The 19,027-nt window shown below is 36.7% G+C and overlaps 2 protein-coding genes across 3 annotated transcripts in view; one reads left to right on the top strand and one right to left on the bottom strand.

The window, feature by feature from the left end:
* The window catches only part of LOC150109133 (iron-sulfur cluster assembly 2 homolog, mitochondrial), a 45,901-nt gene extending 37,375 nt beyond the window's left edge, over positions 1-8,526 (bottom strand). The window contains exon 1 of one of the 2 annotated variants that reach the window (XM_090405803.1): positions 8,319-8,526. The gene's annotated coding sequence lies outside the window, so the exon portion shown is untranslated. The remainder of the gene's footprint in view (positions 1-8,318) is intronic. The other variant, XM_090405811.1, reaches the window with a different exon arrangement.
* An 83-nt stretch (positions 8,527-8,609) lies between these two features.
* ArfGAP3 (ADP-ribosylation factor GTPase activating protein 3) overlaps positions 8,610-19,027 on the top strand; it is a 234,546-nt gene continuing 224,128 nt past the window's right edge. Inside the window, exon 1 of the mRNA XM_090401616.1 lies at positions 8,610-8,694. Within this exon, the coding sequence (XP_090257742.1) occupies positions 8,620-8,694 (75 nt within the window). The 5' untranslated portion in view covers positions 8,610-8,619. The remainder of the gene's footprint in view (positions 8,695-19,027) is intronic.

Here is a 19,027-nt window from a genome sequence, read left to right as displayed (position 1 = left end):
AAATTACATCTTCTCAATCTTTCCTCATACTCAACATTCCAGAGGTCAGAAACTACCTTAGTCAGTCGCCTTTGGACCCTTTCCAACATCTCTTCATCCTTATGAAAACCCGGTGACAAATCTGGGCACAATAGTCCATGTGTGGCCTAATCCAAGCCTTATACAATGGAACAAGAATCTCCCTACTTCTACACATCAGTGTCCTCCGCATCATTCCCAGAAGTCTTTGTGTTGTCTTCACAATTTTGGTGATGTGTCCCCTAAATTTTAGATCCTTATCCACTATCACCCCAAGATCTCTTATTTCCTCTACCTCCAACAATATATTCTCACCAAGCATAAATTCTGCATCCCATCTTTGTTTTCCAAATTTTAAAACCTTACATTTTGCAACATTGAACTCGCATCCCCATTTGCTTGCCCAATCACTCAATTTATTCAAATCTTCTTGCAAAGCCACAACATCTTCACTACTCTTTATGGTTCGTTCCAACTTTGCATCATCTGCAAACAACTGAATATCTCCATCCAAATCTTTGCCAATATCATTAATATACAAGTTAAACAGTAATGGTCCTAAAACAGATCCCTGAAGCACTCCACTAGTGACTTTCCTCTTCCTGGATATTGCAACCCCATACACAACTTGTTGATACCTATCAGATAGCCAGTCTCTAATCCAATGCACTAATCTAATATCCAACCCCATCTGCTCTAGTTTGACTATCAACTTATCATGAGGTACTCTATCAAAAGCCTTTGTGAAATCCAAGTATATTACTGTGTATCCTTCTCCTCTGTCCAAGGAAGCAGTCACTTTATTGTAATAAGTAAGTAGATTACTAAAACATGACCTCCCTTTAGTAAATCCATGCTGTCCATCAAAGATTATACCATTGTTGTCAACCCAACTCTGGATCCTAGTTCTCACAAGCTTCTCCAACAATAACTTAACCACAGCATCTGACACAGAGATAGGCCTATAGTTTGATGCTTGAGTTCGATCACCTCCTTTATGAAGTGGCACAATCTTGTGCCACTTCATAAAGGAGGTGATCGAACTCCACTCTTTAGGAACTTGAACATTGTATGGACATAACTCTTTCTCTATCAACAATAGCACTCCCCCTCCCTTTTTACCCCCTTCTTTCCTCATGAAACATATCATACCCTTCCATCTCTATTCCTGTCAGGATGTCATCCTCATCTAACCATGTCTCACTTATTCCGACAATCTTTGGGTGAACAGATGCAATTAGTACATAAATGGCATATATGTACATAAATTATACGGAAACAACCTGAAAGGAAATATTCAGTTGTTTGTTGATGATGAGAAATTAGTTAGAGTAATATTAATCAAGGCAATGTGGAGAGCTTGCAGGACGATTTAAATAGGCTGTCAGTATGGGCAAAAGTTAATGGGTATCAGTTTAAAATCGAGAAATGCAAAGTTATGCATTTTGGGATAGATTACAAACCGAGTATCACATTGATGGCACTGTACTAAAGGAAATAGATGAAGCTAGAGATTTAGGGGTGTTGGTAGACAGAGAGTTAAAAGTTTAGAAGAAGATATATTGCTAAGATTGCTAAGGTAGCCCATAAGATTACTTGGCTATTGAAGAACACATTAACAAGTAGAGATAAGGAAGTTGTCATTTCCCTTTATAAGGCCTTGATATGCCCACATTTGGAATAACGTGCTTTCTTGAGGATGAGGAAGCAGTGGAGAGGATTCAGAGGCAAGTGACCAAGATGGTGTGTAGCTTGCAGAATGTTCCCTAAGAGGACAGATTGATGGTATGTGGATTGCAGAAGTTGGTTGATAGGAGAAAAAGATGGGATATGATAGAAACATTTAAGTTGCTTAACACTCCAACCAGCCATGACGTCTATAGACGTCCAGCAAAATCTGGATGGGATTCTGTAACACCTATTGAATAACATGGATAAGAAGTGCAATTTGGTCTCACTATTTCATCCACCATGGCCGGTAGAAAGGTTAAAGGGTTTTATAGGATAGATGCAGGGGAAATGTTTCAGCTCTTGGCTAGAAGGACCAGAACAAGAGGTCATCCCTGGAAGTTGAATAAAGGTGTGGTTAGTAGGGATGTGAGGACTAGATTTTTTTGCTTGGAGAGTGGTCAATGAGTGGAATGGGTTGCCAGAGTCAGTTGTTAGGGATCTGTCTGTTAATGAGTTCAAGGAGAGATATGATAGATTGTGTGGATAGATTGGGTCTCCCACAATGAGTCTTCAGTCTCCATGGAGGTGCCCATATAATAATAATAAAAACATTTTAGAAAACACAAGGAATAGAAATGGTATTTGAAACAACATCTTTGGAACATTCATCATAGTATGAATGATATCCTTGCCATTTGAAGTTCTATACTCCAACATTTTATTGCCTATTCATGCCATTCATCATACAGTACAGTTTATATTAAAGAATAAAAAGATATGAAATTTTTATAAGCAAGTATTTTTTTAAGTATTAAATATTTTTAAAAAATACTTTTTTAAGTATAAAAAATATAAGTAAAAAATAAAGTGCAGTATGACCAGCAGTTAGCAAATGAGGCCAAAAGAAATCCCAGGGAGGTTTTTCAATATGGCCAGTAGAATGAAGAATGATTATGGAAAGATTATGTTGGTCAGTGATAATAGAAGAATGATAACCAGTGAGGAGGATATAATACAGATGTTTAATGACTTATTCATCAAGGAATTCCATCCTTGTGAATGTAACATAATGCAGAACTTGACAGCAGTGAGAAGAGGAGGGTAGGGGAGGAAGACCCTCTAATGGTGATTGGGATCTATGCGAGAAATTGAGCAAACTTCATGTCAATAAGGCTGTAGGACTTGAAGGTATATCACCATGTGTCTTGAGAGAATGTTCCAGTGAGTTAACAATAGCTTTAACTTACCTCTTTCACATGAGTTTTAGACTGATCCAAGTTCCAAAAAAGTGGATAGAGAATAAAATTTCATAAAGGGAGTGATAAGACAAAGGTTTCAAATTATAGTTAAATCTGCTTGTTTGGAGTTGTGGTCAAGGTGTTAGAGAGGCTGGTGAATACCAAGATTCAGAACTGGGTTGACAGTAGCTGAATTCTTTTTGATGTACAGGTTGGATTTGCTAAAGGAAGATCATGCTTTAGTAATCCACTTGCTTATAACAAGGTGAAAAATGCATTGAACAAGGGAGATGTATACACAGTAGTATATTATATTTGGCAAAGGCCTTTGATAGATCGCCTTATGACAAGGTAATTAAATTGAAACAGATGGGGTTGATTGATAGATTAGTGCATTGGATTGGAGATTGACTGTCTGATAGGTAGTGGCAAGTTGTGTACTGGAGGAGTGATATCCTAGAAGAGATTCACTAGTGGTATGCCTCTGGGAGCAGTTGTTTAATTTGTATGTAAATGACATTGGGAAGGGCTTTAACCGTGATATGCAGTTGTTTGCAGTTGATACATAGTTGGGGAGCCTCTGTAGCTCAGTTGATATAGATGAAGCCCTTTGGTCGGAAAGACCCGGGTTTGATTCCTGTCAGGAATTGAATCTCTTTCGATGAAAGGCGAGTTAGCCGGTCTAACATGAAGGTAGGTTTTTTTTTCACCTGGAAACTCAGGTTTTTTGTTCCCCCCAGAACAGGCAAAACGGCCCCGTAAACACACACACGCATTTACAGATATAGGACATACGGGGAGGCATAGGCTAACCACCTTATCCTTGAGTTGTGGTTGCAAAATCCAAGAAGAGTTGGAAAGTCGTGGATCACTGATAATGACGACAAAGTTGAGGAGAGCTATGAAGAGCAGAATGGATGTTGTAGTTGCAAGTGGACTTGAATTGAGTGGGTGAATGGGCAAGTGTGTGGAGATGTCAGTTCAATGTAGCAAAGTGTGAGGTTTTAAAATTTGGGAGGTGGAGATATCTTAGAAGAGGTGGAGGAGATGAAAGAGATGGGGATGATGGTGGATATTAGGGATCAGAAATTTTGGGGACATTTTGTTAAACGAGGGAAGAACAGCAGATTATGGCAATGATGCAGAGAACATTGAGATGGAGAAGTAAGAATGTTATGATTTCATTGCACAAAGCTTTGATTTGATCACATATGGATCACTGTGCATAGATTTGGTCACCTGCTTTTCAAAAGGATGAAGAGATGGTGGAGTAGGTTTGGAGACAATTGACTAAGATAATTTCCAGTCTCTGGAATGGTAAGCATGAGGGAATGTAAATCGCAAAGGTCCAGTGGACAGAAGAAGGAGGGGATATGATCGAGGCATATAAGTTGGTAAGGGATAATTACCAGATTAATGTGGATGAGATTTTTCATAGAAAGGGTGATCATTATGAGCAATTTCAATTATGATAATATAGACTGGAATGAAGAGACAATATCAGGAACCAAAGAGAATGAATTTCTTGAGTTTTTAAGAGATAACTACAGTATCTTAAGCAGTATATAAAACAGAGGACACATGCGGATCAAGGATCTTGGATTTGATTATTTTAATTCGAAGATATTGTTAAATGAAGTGTTACATCATCCTCCAGTTCGTGAAAGTGACCATGAAGTGATCACTTAGGTGATGGCCAGCCATATCAGGACTTTTGTGAGAAAGTTATATGTGGAACTATAAGGTAGGTGATTATGGCAAACTCAGGAGGCAGCTTGCAGCGATATCACAGAATGAGGAATTTTATAGGAAGGAAATCAATGCTGCTTGGTCTCTACTCAGGAAATGTCTGGCACAGACAATGACTGAGTGTATTTCAAAGGTCAGGAGATTAAATAAGATATGTAAAATGGATGAGTGGAGATAATCAGTTACATGAAGAGTAAAAAGAGCAAGCAAGAAAGGCGACTTGCTTATTAACAGTAACAAGTGCAGTATTAGTAGTAATTAGCAAATGACGATAAAAGAAATCCTAGGGAGTTTTTTTGATATGTGGCTATTAGAAGGAAGAAGGATTATGGGAAGATGATGTTGGTCAGTGATAATGATAGAAGAATGACAAACAGTGAGGAGGATATAGCAGAGGTGTTAAATGAGCAGTTCATTAAAGTAATCAATCCATGTGATTGTAACATAATGCAGAACTTGAGAGCAGGGAAACGGGAGAGGAGGTATATGAAAAATTGGTGTAAACTTGATGTCAACAAGGCCATGGGACTTGATGGTATATCACCATGTGTCTTGAGGAAATGTTCCAGAATGTTACTAACACTTTCAACATGCATTTTCAATATAAGTTTTAGATTATCCCATGTCCCAAAGGAATGGAAAGATGGCAAAATTGTTCTGCTTCATAAAGGAGGTGATAAGACTAAGGCTTCGAATTATAATAATCTGCTTGTCTGGAGTCGTGGTCAAAGTGTTGGAGAAGCTAGTGAGGACAAGGATTCAGAACTGGGTGGATAGCAGTATAATTCTCTTTAATGGACAGCATGGGTTTGCTAAAGGAAGATCATGTTTTAGCAATCTGCTTATTATAACAAGGTGACAAAGCAACAGACAAATGGGATGCATATACCATTTGTCTGTTGATGCATATGGTAGTATATTTAGATTTTGCAAAGGCTTTCAATAGATTACCGCATGATAAACTAGTAGTTAAATTGGAACAGATGGGGTTGATAATAGATTAGTGCATTGGATTGTAGATTGGCTGTCTGACAGGTATCAACAGGTTGTGTATTGGGGAGTGATATCCCAGAAGAGGAAAGTCACTAGTGGTATGCCCCAAGAGGTCTGTTTTGGGGCCATTTTTGTTTAATTTGCATGTAAATGACATTAGAAAGGGCTTAAATGGTAATATACAGTTGTTTGCAGATGATGCAAAGTTGGGGAGAGTTATTAGGAGTAGAGCAGATATAGCAAGAGGATCTAAATAGACTGTCAGAAAGTGTGAGTGTGTGAGAATGTCAATTTAATGTTACAAAGTGTAAGGTCTTAAAATTTGGGAAGCAAAGATGGGATGCAAATTATAGGATTGGTGGGGATATTTTGGAAGAGATGAAGGATTTGGGGATTATGGTGGATAGAGACTTGAAATTCGTAGACATTTGGCTAATACTCTGAAGACAATACAGCGGATTATCGGAATGATGTGGAAAATACTGACATGTAGAAGTAAGGATGTTTTGATTCCATTGTACAAGACTCTTATCAGGCCGCATATGGATTACCGTGAACAGATTTGTTTGCCAGGTTTTTAAAAGGATGATGAGGTGTTGGAGAGGATCCACAGATGACTGACTAAGTTGGTTTCAGGTGTGGAGTATGAAATAGAATTTCTGGAAAGTGGAATATGAGGACAGATTGAGAGAATGCAAACCACAGAACCTTAGTGGATAGAAGGAAAAGGTGAGACATGATTGAGAGTTGGTAACAGGCAATTAGCTGATTAACATGGATGAGATCTTTCATAGAATATCTGGAGACAGGAGGAGAACGAGAGGCCATCCCCGGAAGCTGTATAAGGATGTGAGTAGATTTTTTGCATGGAGAGTAGTGGATGATTTGGTAAGATGAGCTGTGCATGTGAGAGTGGGACTTCCCACAATGAATCACTTGACTCCATAAAGGTTTGTTGATAATAATAATAATAATAATTTTGTGTGGGTAGATGGTTCATTGGAATGCATTGCCTGAAAGTGTAGTGAGTGGATAGACAGTGAATATTTAGGTCACGACATGAGCTGTGTGTGTGAGAGAGAGAGTGGGACCGCTCACGATGACTCTCTTGATGAGGAAACGTACAATGGTCATTATAATCATGCTTACTCTCACCACCATCCTGGTCTTTGAAATCTAGCATCATAAGAACTCCCAACCATCAAATTGCTGCAGCAAGAAACACTGCACATCAAATGCCTAACAGTTACAGCAAGTCCTATCGACAAAATCATAAATGAATTTCTAGGTTCAGCGAAGGGCAGACTCCATCCACCTTTATATACACACACACACAGTGCTTTCTCTGGTGTTTATTACATTTCTTTCCTCTGTGGTTTATCCTACTTTGGTAAGTATAAATCTGCAGCTGCTCTTGCAAAATTATTTCAAGTATCATAAGCTGGAAAAGTTTATTCTTGAAGAATATATTATCACTTCTAAGCATAGGCTTCTTTGAAAAAAGATTTAAATTCTTTAAGTCAATAAAGAGCAGTTTTCTCATAGAAAGATTATATAAGTAAAAATGTGAAGCATTCTTGCATCAGGATATTTTTAACAGATTTGAATGTTATAATATTATCCCAGTTAGGAGTTTGAACAGAGCAGTAGGGACTAACTGCATTACAGTCCTAAAAGTATAGTACATACAAACAAAAAGAAAACCTCATGATTATTATTACACAGGCAAGTCAGAAGGGTCATCAGTGGAGGCCCACATTGACTATTATTCCCAAAGTGCATAACATAGCTCTCCTTAAACTCATTCACTTACAAAAGCACTGATGACTACCTCTTATAACCTATTTCACTCATTCACTCCTCTCCAAGCAAAAAAATCTAGCTCTCATATCTCTGCTTATCATGCTCTCGGTGAAATTCTGGGAGTGATACTTGATCTCTCTTCTCATGTATAGAAATTTCTTATTGATTGAAATTTTTCTTCTACATCTGCCCTAGCATTTTAGCATTTTTAAAAATTTTTTCTGCTTGTGTGTATTCCAAAGACAATTTCGTACTGAGGATGGGCAAAAAATTTATAATAAACAGTTTTCACCGCTTATGGAAATTATTCGTTTATTCTCTTTAAAACCGGCATTGTCATTAGCAAGAAACACTTCTTACTGTGCATTACTCCCAAGGAGTTTATAAAAATAAAAGTAAAAAAAAAATGCATCTCATTCTTTTTGGGAGGTATAAACTGAAGTTCGCCGTCTACACTCGGGATGATTATAATTTTATTACCTAATTCAATAGGAATTTGATATAATCACATTTTTACAAGGGATGAAAATCATACATACTCTTAGATACGTATGATAAAGATGCACTCTTAGGATTTTATTATTATTATTATTATTATTATTACGGGACACCTCCAAGGACTCATAGTAGGAGATCCTGATATGACATAATAGATGCATATTATAACAGAATTCTTATTATGCAAAGGAAGAATAAATATGATGTCATTTTATCTTCCAGCATTCAATTAGGAACAGCGGACTGTGCTGCGTTGTGATGTGTAGAAAAGAGTGGCTTTCCTGCGATGAGTTATGGAAATCCATGGAGATGTCATGTAATAACAATGATAATAAGAGGAATAATTACCTGGTTACTCAATGTTTCTTTTTTTTTGGAAAATTTAACAGCAGATATGAGAAAAACATGAAATACCTCGCTTTTTAACTATATTAATTTCGAAAGCTGATTTTAAATTAACAACATTCGCTTCTCTTAATCAGTTGAAGAAAACGAAAAGCTAAAAATTTATAATTTTTTTAAAAACGCATAACCCTCTGTAACTTCCGATCTCTTGGACGGCTGATTTTCAGTCACGTGACAAATATACCAGATGTCGCTAAAGGTTTCCCTGTTTTGAAACGTCATCTGTTCATTACAACGAGGCAAGATGGCAGAAGAAGTTCCCAATAAAGTTGATATTGCAGCAATTTTTAAAAGGCTACGAAGTATTCCTTCTAATAAGGTTTGTGGTTTCTCCTCCCTTACTCCTAGAGCATTGTTCCAGACGATTTCTTAATAATAGGCTGACAGCAGTCTACTATGAGACGGTAGAGAAGTAGAAAATTGAATAGCATCTGGAGTTATAAGGTGTGCAATAGATTTTAGGATTTTACTACACGCAAGATTTGTGGATCACGTGCACAGCACACCGATATAAAAAAGAGGGGAAAAAATGTTTCCTTTACTTATTAAAAAATGCATCCATGTTATTTCCGTTGGATGATATTGGATTTTTTTCTAATGATGATGAATCGTGTCTCCAAAATGTAATAGTTCTTTCCCCAAATAATTATCCTTCATCCATGGGTATATATTTATTTATACCGATGGATGATATTTAACTGTTATTTGCGCGTATTTTATTTGAAGGAAAGTTTCTGCATTCATTTGTATTTGTGGTGTTGTATTTTGATATTCGAAGAATATAAGATTTCTTAATCCGAATATTTATGATGCTAGTAGAATTCTTGCCCATCCACCTAAATCCAGTGGATATTGAATTTTAAATATGTTATTATAGTTATCAGATTTTTTAAAGGAATAGTTATAGCTGGATATTAACATTCATTTTAAATGATGTAAGTGGATTAATGCTATTTAAAATGAGATGCAAGCTCTACTGGTTCTAAATTATTATTATTATCATTACTTGACACTTCAAAGGAGACTGATTTGAGGGTGGGTACTCTAGAGCTACATCTCTGCAGCTTAATCCACTGCATAGAACATCATCTACATACAATGCAATATACTGCCCACCACTAGTATTTTTTGTCAGTAAGTTGTGTGTTCTCCTGGTTGATTTGTCTGTATGTGAGATGAAAGACCCAATCATCCAAGAGAAAAAAAAAACCCTCTGTATGAGAATGGCTAACTCACTTTAAATTGAAAATTCTCACATCACCTCTCAGCATGATGAGAATTGAACTTGGGTCTTTTTCCAGTTGAAGGGTGTAGTGTACTGTCATTCTTCTAATTACACTACAGAGGCAGTGGTATATTGATTCATTTATTCCAGTGAAATGAGGTTGATAGGAGATATCCTGACAGGAATAGAGGGTTATAGCATAGTTCAGTAAATAGGGATGGTGAAGTATTACTTATAAGTGTATCCTCTCAGGATGGAGAATTTGGAAAGGAATGGTACTGATGGTTTCGAGAGCATGTGATATAAGGTGGCGTCAGGACAGCATATTTAGTAAGATATTGTATGGGCCAGGGAACACACAGGGCCAAGAGCAGGAGATGTTTAAGCAGTTTTGCAAGTGCAAAAGAAGTGATCATTATGGGTGGTTTTAACTATAATGGTATAAATTATTAAGTGAAAACAGCATATAGTAGCAAGAGAGCAAAATTTTTGGAATCCTTGAGGAGGAAATGCTTTGGATAACTTGTAGTAGAGGAAACATGAGGATCAAGAGATTTTATTATAGTGTAAAAGGATATGATTGTAATTAAAATGTCATCCTTGTGCCTTGTTTAGTGAGAGTGATTATGCATTGACATGGAGAATGAACAGACATGCTGAAGTATCAACACAAATGGTTTTATATGAAATTATAAAGTAGGTGACTTTATAATCGCCTACGTTATAATTAATAATAATCATAGAAATAGAAATCTCTGAAATCAGCTTGTTCCATGGATGGAAGAATTTGAAGGGAGAGAGAGAGAGATCACAGTACATGGGAGCTAAGAATTAAGAAATATTTACCAGCAGCAATGACAAATTGCATACATAGGTTGGTCGATTGGTAGAGCCTCTGCTACTAATGGCTCTCAAAAAGTTAAGCAAGTTTGAGCGCAATTAGTAGTTGGAAGGGATCAATCGTTCGGTGCTGTTGGCACACTCTCCCTCAATGAGTCTTTGGACTCCCTGGAGGTGTCACATAATAATAATAATACTGTAAGCAAAAAAGATAACATGATTTGTAAAATGGATTAATGAAATCAAACAGGCTGCAGATGAAAAAAGGGGTTATGGAAAAAGTATAAAGAGAGAGAGAGAGGTGGAGGGCATTTGCATGAGGAATATATACTTAAGCCAGGAAAGCGACTATAAGGAAGATAAAAAATAAAAAGAAACTAGTACCGTGACCAAAGAAAAATCTTAAGTTTTTTTTTTTTATTATTAGGAGGAGAAATTATTATGGACAAATGACGTTTTTTGATCTTATATAAAATTGAACAGATAAGGTATTAATATCTTATGAAGTCAGCATGGATTTGTTAAGAGATGCTTTTCATCTTTCAATCTTTTATAATAAAGTAACAAGAGCTGTTGATGAGGAGCATCATAAAAAAAGAAGAAAGGTCACAAGTGTGGTTCCACAGTTATCTGTACTTGGACCTTTACTGTTTAACCTTTGTCAATGATATTATCACTGGATTACAAGAGGATATGTTGTTTGTAGATTATGTGAAGCTGAAAGAACTTTAGTAATATAGTGCTGATATTCTGGCTCTTTTGGAGGATTTGAATAAGCTAGACAGTTGGGCAAATGAATTGGAAGGAATATTAATACTTCTAAATGTAAGGTTTTGAAATTTTTGATCACTGATGGGAGTTTTGCTTAGTGTAACTATACTAGAGAAATTGGAGGAGAGGGATCTTGGGGTGATTGTCAGTAGAAAGTTGAAGTTAGGGACATGTTTTGAATGTGGTTGAGGCTAACACGAGGATTGCTGCAATACTGAAAAAAAAAACATTGACCATTAGAAATAAAAGGATACTGGTTCTATTGTATAAAGTCTTGATCAGACCACATCTTGATTATTGGGCTTTGCAAATAGGTCACTGGGATTTGAATGGGGATGAAGTAACCTTATGGAGTACAGATTTGGATAAATTATATCAGCAAGAGTGTGTATTCAGGATGTGCTAGGTATGCACTACACATCTGAGAAATTCATGAAGAAATAATTTTTGAGCAATTATTAGTTTTAAATAAATAATCATGACATTTACAAATGTCAAAACATTCACATCATGACTGTAAATCAGGTAAGGTGAGTATTGTTGTTGATTCATGCATTCACTAGTCATGCTTGAAGCAAGAGAAATGTGGTTCCCTATACATGGTTGCAACGAGGGATTGACATATTTAATAGGTAAAAGATGAGCAGAGATCAAGCTACACATAGGTCGGCCTGGTTGACCAAGTGGTTAGTGTATCCACTCTCCAACCAACAGGTCACGGGTTCGAATCCCACCATGGATGTTTGTGATTGTCTTTAGGCGGAAGATGAATTTCATCATCCTGTGTGAGACCACTGCCCCACTTATTTCAGCCACTTACTGAAGTGGCTGTAAAAGTTCCATGTTTTGTCTCTAGAGCACAGTTTCTGGACTATATAAAAATAAATTAAAAAAAATTTAATTTAATAAAGAGCCAAAAGGCTTCACAAAAGATGACATACATCTCCTAGGTGATGAGTTTTACATTAGGGTTAATACTAAGAATAGTGATCCTAGTTTTAATCCACCTTTACTTCAAGTTGCCCGGTATTGTACTACCCAGGTATTTGCTTACGCTTGGACTTGCCGACCTTTTATAGCTTGCTATATTCGGCATGAAACTCTTTGATTTCTATCTTAGAGTTTCTTATTCAGCTTTGAAATAATGTGGGATTAAATATCCCCTTAATTTAAATTTAAAAAAAATATAAATATAAAATTGATAAAAAAAAATTGTGGGAAAAATCCTTAGCCCACCCATGGTACAAATGTACTAAACCTTTCATGGGTACTAACCACATAAAGGTAGATACATGCACAGGTTGAAATTGCTCTACTATTAAAGATACATGAGCTCTCAACAGCATAGATAGCTTAGTTTAACTCAGTGGATGAATGCCAGCTGGGATGTGAAGTTCAGTTATATTCCCATATTCACATTCCCATAGCTGTAGCAATTAATGTTGAAATTTAATTTACTAACTAAATTAAATATTTACAATATAATGTTTTGCCAGCTTAGGCTAGCCTTGTCAAAAGCACTTTGAAGACACACACACACTCCGCATCAACTAAAATTATAATGACCTTCAGAACAAGGACAATATCGATGCTCTCTACAGTGTGATGTTCTGTGATTACTGTTGACTGATGATACACCAAAATTATGTAGAATTATGCCATCACTTCTGTTACAGTTTGCTGGGTTCGGTAAGACAAGTGTTTTCAGGAACAGTCTCTGTGATTTAAATTGAGATCTGTGTAGTAGCTTTGCTTTTTTCCATCTGATGGGAGAAAAAAAAATTCATGCACTCTGATTGTAGCAAAAAAAATATACATATATGTATAAAAATTGATAAAAACGAGAAAAAAAAACCTTAGTCCACCTATGGTGCAAATGTACTATAGGTTTAGTCTAAACCTTTCGTGGGTAATAACCACATTAAAAAAAAAAATCATTATTTAGCATTAAAAGACTACTGCAAGATGAAGCTAACATTATTAGACTAGAAGCCTCAACCTTCCTAAAAAATGCAAATCCTCAAAAAAAGCAATGTATCCAAGGGAGAAAAGGCAGTCATGAAAAGTCTAAAATTGAAAAAAGAACTTTTCTTTTAGGGTTACATGGTGATCAGCATTCATTTTAAAAATTTTTTTAAAAAGTTTTACAACCGTGTTAAAAAAAGTTTTTTAACACGGTTGTAAATTCCATAAAATTTTTAAAATGAAAAAAAAAAACTTAGTTACAGTAAAGGCATACAAAAGAAATGCCACAGTTATTCTTAAATACAGATGACCACAGTCATCATCATCATCATCATTAGTGTTCTGTCGCTTGACAGGTCCAATGATATATCTCAGCAGATTCTCTTCTTCCAATTTCCTCTGTCTCTTGCTTCCTCCTTCATCTTTTGATATCCTCTTGTGCCCATTATATCATCATCATTAGTCGTCTCCTTCCTCTTGGTTGTTTTCCTTCAATTTTCCCTTCTATCATTCTTTTCAGTAGGCTGTCTCCTTTTAATACATGTCCTATCAGTAAATTCCTTTCTTCAATTCTTCATTGGTGATTTTTTTCAGTCCACTTTATTTTCTCCATTCTTCTCCATAACCACAATTCAAATGCTTCCAACATTTTGGCTTCTTTCTTCCCAATTATCCATGTTTCTGACCCATATAAGGTCATACTCCAAATATAACATTTAATAATTTTAGAAAAACGAAGGAGTGAGTGTTGTACGGAGATTCTTTAGTAAGAGGTGTAATAGATGAGAGTGTGTTAAAATCGTACTTACCAGTTGCGAAAATTAAGGATGTAAGTGACACTATCAGAGCGCAAAAGCAGAGGGTGAAAGAAATGATAGTAGTAGTGGTGGGAACGAATGACTTAAATGGAGATAAAATGGCTATGAGAGAGGACTTGAAGGAATTACTAGAGTTAGCAAAAGAAAAGAGTGAGAGAGTTAGGATAGTGAGTCTGTTACCATGGTATTACAGAGAAGAGATGAGGAGGGCCATAATTGCAAATGAATCTATGTGCAGGTTATGCAAGAGGAGTGGTGTGGATATAAAGTTGGTGAGATGGATAGGAGCGTGGTTGATGGAGAGATATCAGAGAGTGGTTCATTCAGGAGTAGAGTCCAAAAGATGGCCTGTGACTAGTGGTGTGCCATTGGATTCTGTTCTTGGACCACTACTGTTTTTAATTTGTTCATTAACGATATAGGAAAGGATCTGAGAGTAACTGTTCGTTTCATTGCTGTTGATGCAAAGTTGGGTAGAGCAATAGTGAATGCACAGGATGTCAAAATTTTGTAGGATGATTTGGATAGTTTGGAGGGCTGGGCTAAGGAGAATGGATGCCAATTTAATGTAGCAAAGTATAAGGTTATGCATTTTGGGGTGAAAAGATTAGCAGCAGCAGTATGCCACATTGGTGGAACTGTACTCCAGGAGATTGAAGAGGCTGGGGATTTGGGAGTGTTGGTGGATTGGGAGTTGAAGTTTAGGGGGCACATCGCAAAAGTGGCTAAATCAGTTCATCAAATCACTTGGTTGCTGAAAAATACTTTGAAACAGGTTATTGTTCCTCTGTATCAAGCCTTTACAAGACCCCACCTAGACTACTGTGCCCACTATGCAAATCACTAAGCCTTGGTGTGTCATCTCTTTTCATTAATGTTCCAGGACAGCACACTAGAGCTTCTTTCCAAATTATCCCCCTTTCCCAATATTTACATAATCTTTAAGCTCTGCCTTAAATTGGTTTATAACTGGAATAAGTAGCTTTTAAACAAATTGAAGGTGTAGGTATGGGCAGGGTTGGCCTTCTCTATAAAGGGGCCCAGGTACAAGAAACCTTTTGGGGTCCTAAAATATTTTTCAATGGTAAAAATTAAAGGATTCGAAATAAACATATTGTAAATCCTCTTATCTGCAAATGATTTTGGCACAGGAAAACAAAAAAAACACATTCAAAATATAATACGTTTCTGCAAATGTGTACCGACTGTGCCCACTCAATCGTGGGGCCTGGGTGCATTGCACCCACTGCACCCCCGAGATGGCCGGCCCTGGGTATGGGTTCCCACTTTCATCCCTCACTGCTGAATTATACATGAATTATATATGAATAATCCTTGGAAACATTAGCACTTAATTCAGCTCTCCCATCCTCAAGCCCAAAGTATGGCTGAGGTATATATAGACAATGGCTTTGCTGTTTGGTCACATAGTTCGCAGAATCTCCTCACTTTTTACATTTCCTTGACAATATCCACTCCTGAATTACTTTTATTGTTGAAGAGGTAAAAGAAGGTTCTGGCTTTCTTGGACACCTTAGTTACAAAGCATTCAGATGGGTCCCTCATGTATTAAGTCTATCAGAGACGCACCCAGATAGATACATATATGCAACTTTACATCACCATTTTGCCCAGAAACTTGAAAATTTCCAAGTTTCTGGATTTTTATGAATTTTTGTCCTCAGGATCTGCACTGCATCTGGAACAACAAGTTCTACTTACAACAGGAAAACCCTTGCTAAACTTTTTAAAATGACCTCCCCCTGACAACCAGAATGTATACTGTATTCCCCCCCCCCCCGTATCTGCGGGTTTGCTTTCTGCGGTTTGTTATCCAATCTGAAAATATTAAATGGAAAATTCCAGAAATAAACAATTTGTAATTACATAGGCAAAGTGGATACTAGATCCAAGCATTATTTCAAAGCCAGATGTTTGTAGAAACTATGAAAGTTTCACAAATTCATCTGAGAACTTACAAGAATACAATCCTCAGCATCCTCGAGTTGCCTTAGCTTGCGCTAAGCTAAGGCAACTCGAGCATCGAACGATTGATCACCTTCCAACTACTAACCGTGCTCAAACTTGCTTAACTTTTTGCGAGCCATTAGTAGCAGAGGCTCTACCAATTGACCAACCTTTGTTGTTAATATCTTCTTCTTTTCAGCCACTTTCAGTCCACTGCTAAATGAAGACCTCTTCCAGCTTTTTCCACCTTTCTCTGTTCTTGGCTATGGTTGACCAATTTTTTCCAACAAATTTTGACAGTTCATCATCCCATCTTCTTTTAGGACGTCCTCGGCCTCATTTCCCTTCTTTTGGAATCCACTTTGTTAGTATGGCAGTCCATTACTCATCTTCTCTTCTGGATAAGATGTCTGACCAATTTCCATTTTAGTTGCTTGTGGTAAAGAATGATGTCTGTGATACGAGTCTGACTTCTTATCCAAGTGTTTCATTTCTTATCTTAATGTGATACCTAGCATCAGCCTTTCCATTTATCTTTGAATTGTTGCTAGTTTATTTTTCAGTACTTTTGTCAGAGACCAAGTTTCACAACCATATGTGATGACTGGAAGAATACACTGGTTATGTCTTCCGTTTAAAACAGAGTGGGACATCTTTGTTTTGAAAAATTCTTTTCAATTTTCCAAATGTACTCCATGCCAGTTGAGCTCTTATATTTATTTTCTTTTGGAGTCCACTATTAGATCAATGAGATGACCTAAGTATGTGTATGAAGAGATTCTTTCTAAGAAATAGTTTTCTATTTTTATGTTTTTTGGTGCTACAAAATGATTAAACATCATTTTAGTTTTTTTTCTTTGTTTATTTTTAGACCAACTTTTCTGATTTCATTTTGTAGATTTTCGGTCTTCTGGAGTGTTTGCAAAAATTATATCATCTGCATATCTTAGGTGTGTTAAGTTTTTGTTATTAATTTTTATACCAAAGTTTGTCCAGTTTTTATTATTAAATATTTCTTGAATCTCTTACCGTACATAATTTATAAATTATACTTTATCATATAGAAAAAAATATTTTATATATTGTGCTCAGAACTATCTGCAGTTTCAGGAATCCGTGGGGAGTCTTGGAACATATCTCCTGCAGATAAAGGGGAGACTACTGTGTACACACACATACACACACACAAAGATATCCTTATCCTGAAGGTACAACAGATAAACTGGATTCATTCCTAAAATAGCATAAAATCAGAACAGTCTACAAATCTCTGGACAAAGTCGACACTTTCCTCACAAATTAAGAACTGCCAGGATCCTCTCTCCTTCCTAGGTGGCTATGGCATCCCATCAATGTGGGATTCAGTACTTTGTACAGATCATTACAATAAGAAGAAAATAATATAAAATGTATTTTTGGCATGGATAACTGAAAAAGTGGACTAACACAATGCACCTTGAAGACTATTCCATCAGGTGGGAAAAAAAAAAGTGAGGCTACTATGCAGATCTTGGTTTAAATCATCTGTGTATTCATCTGTTGCTTCCAGTTGAGGAGAGTGATCATGTAGTCTAGATTTTGGTAGTTGCCACAGAAGGAATTATCAGTTAAGAAGGGGGTGTATATAAAACTACAAAACAAGTTATGACAAGGTTATGAGGCAGCTCATAGCAGTGCTACTGCAAAAAAATTTTTATATGGACTTGTTAAACTCGCATTCAGTTGAAAAGACTGCCCATATAACGGTTCTTTTCGTAATGACAAGAATCAAATTTGGGTATTTTCCATTTGAAGAAAATAGTGATATGATAAGAAATGGCAAGGTTGTACCAGAGAACTGTGAGGGCATGAATGTAGAAAGTGTGAACGATGGTATTAATACAGAGCATATTAATAGTTTAACAGAAAATAAAAAAGATGAGATAGATGCAGTGAGTAAGATAGCATTGTTGAGCAGAGCGATGCAAAGCGCCAGCAAGGGCATATGAACAAAAGTCTATCGAGTGTACCAGCCAATAATAAAAAGTATGATAGGAAAAATAAGAGTATGAGTGTGAACATAAACAAAATGAAGGAGAGAGTGCTATATGGAGATTCGTTAGTATGAGGTGTGTTAGTAGAGGATGTGACAAAATCGTACCAACCTGGTGCGACCATCAAGGACGTAACTGAGTCTATTAGAGAGCAAAAGGAAAGGGTGAAAGAAATGATTGTTGTGGCAGGTACGAATGATTTGAAAGGAGATAAAATGGAAATGATAGAGGACCTGAATTAATTGTTTGAGGTAGCAAAAGAAAAGAGTGAGAGAGTTAGGATGATTAGTCTTTTGCCACGGTATGACAGTGAAGTGTTTAAAAGGTGGGTCATAATTGTAAATGACTTTATACGTGGGTTATGTATGACGAGTGGTGTGGAATTTGTGGATGTGTGGAGTGAGTTTGATGGGCGAAAGGATCTATATAAGATGGATGGCTTGCATTTGAATGGTTACGGTGTAAGAAGACTTGAGAAAGTGTTGCTGAATGTAGTGGATGTGCAAATTCAGGGAAACTAGATTTATTAAAGGGAGGGGGGTGGAGTAGATACTTAGGGAGGCAGTTGAGTGTATGAATGAGTATAATATGCCTGAGCGAATAAGGACAACAAATCAGAATGGGATAGTTAGTATAAGGCATCAATGTAGGGATGGGGCTAATGGGGGGTCTGAAATTCATGCACACTAATGCTAGGAGTATTAGGAACAAGAAGGAAGAATTTTTGGCCATGATTGGCACTTCCAGACCACAGGTTATTGGCATTAGTGAAACATGGCTGACTGTATATGATATAGCTAGTGGGATTGAATGTGATGGGTATAGTGTGTTCAGGAATGACAGAGAGAATAAAATGGGGGGAGGAGTATTGTTGATGATAGCTGATGAGCTGCAGCCAAGGAGAATAGAAGTTGAATTGCAGGATAGAGAAAAGAGCACATTTGAGGCCATTTGGTGTGAGATTGTGGCTAGCAGAACAAAATATACAATTGGGTGCTGCTATAGACCAGGTGATGGAAATGATGGTGGAGA

Source organism: Typopeltis vanoorti, chromosome 2, assembly GCF_054136105.1.
Source record: "Typopeltis vanoorti isolate ZY-2024b chromosome 2, IOZ_Tvanoo_1.0, whole genome shotgun sequence".
In the NCBI taxonomy this organism is placed as follows: Eukaryota; Metazoa; Arthropoda; class Arachnida; order Uropygi; family Thelyphonidae; genus Typopeltis; species Typopeltis vanoorti.
The sequence above is the reverse complement of the archived record's forward strand: the minus strand, read 5'-3'. Positions and strand labels throughout refer to the sequence as shown.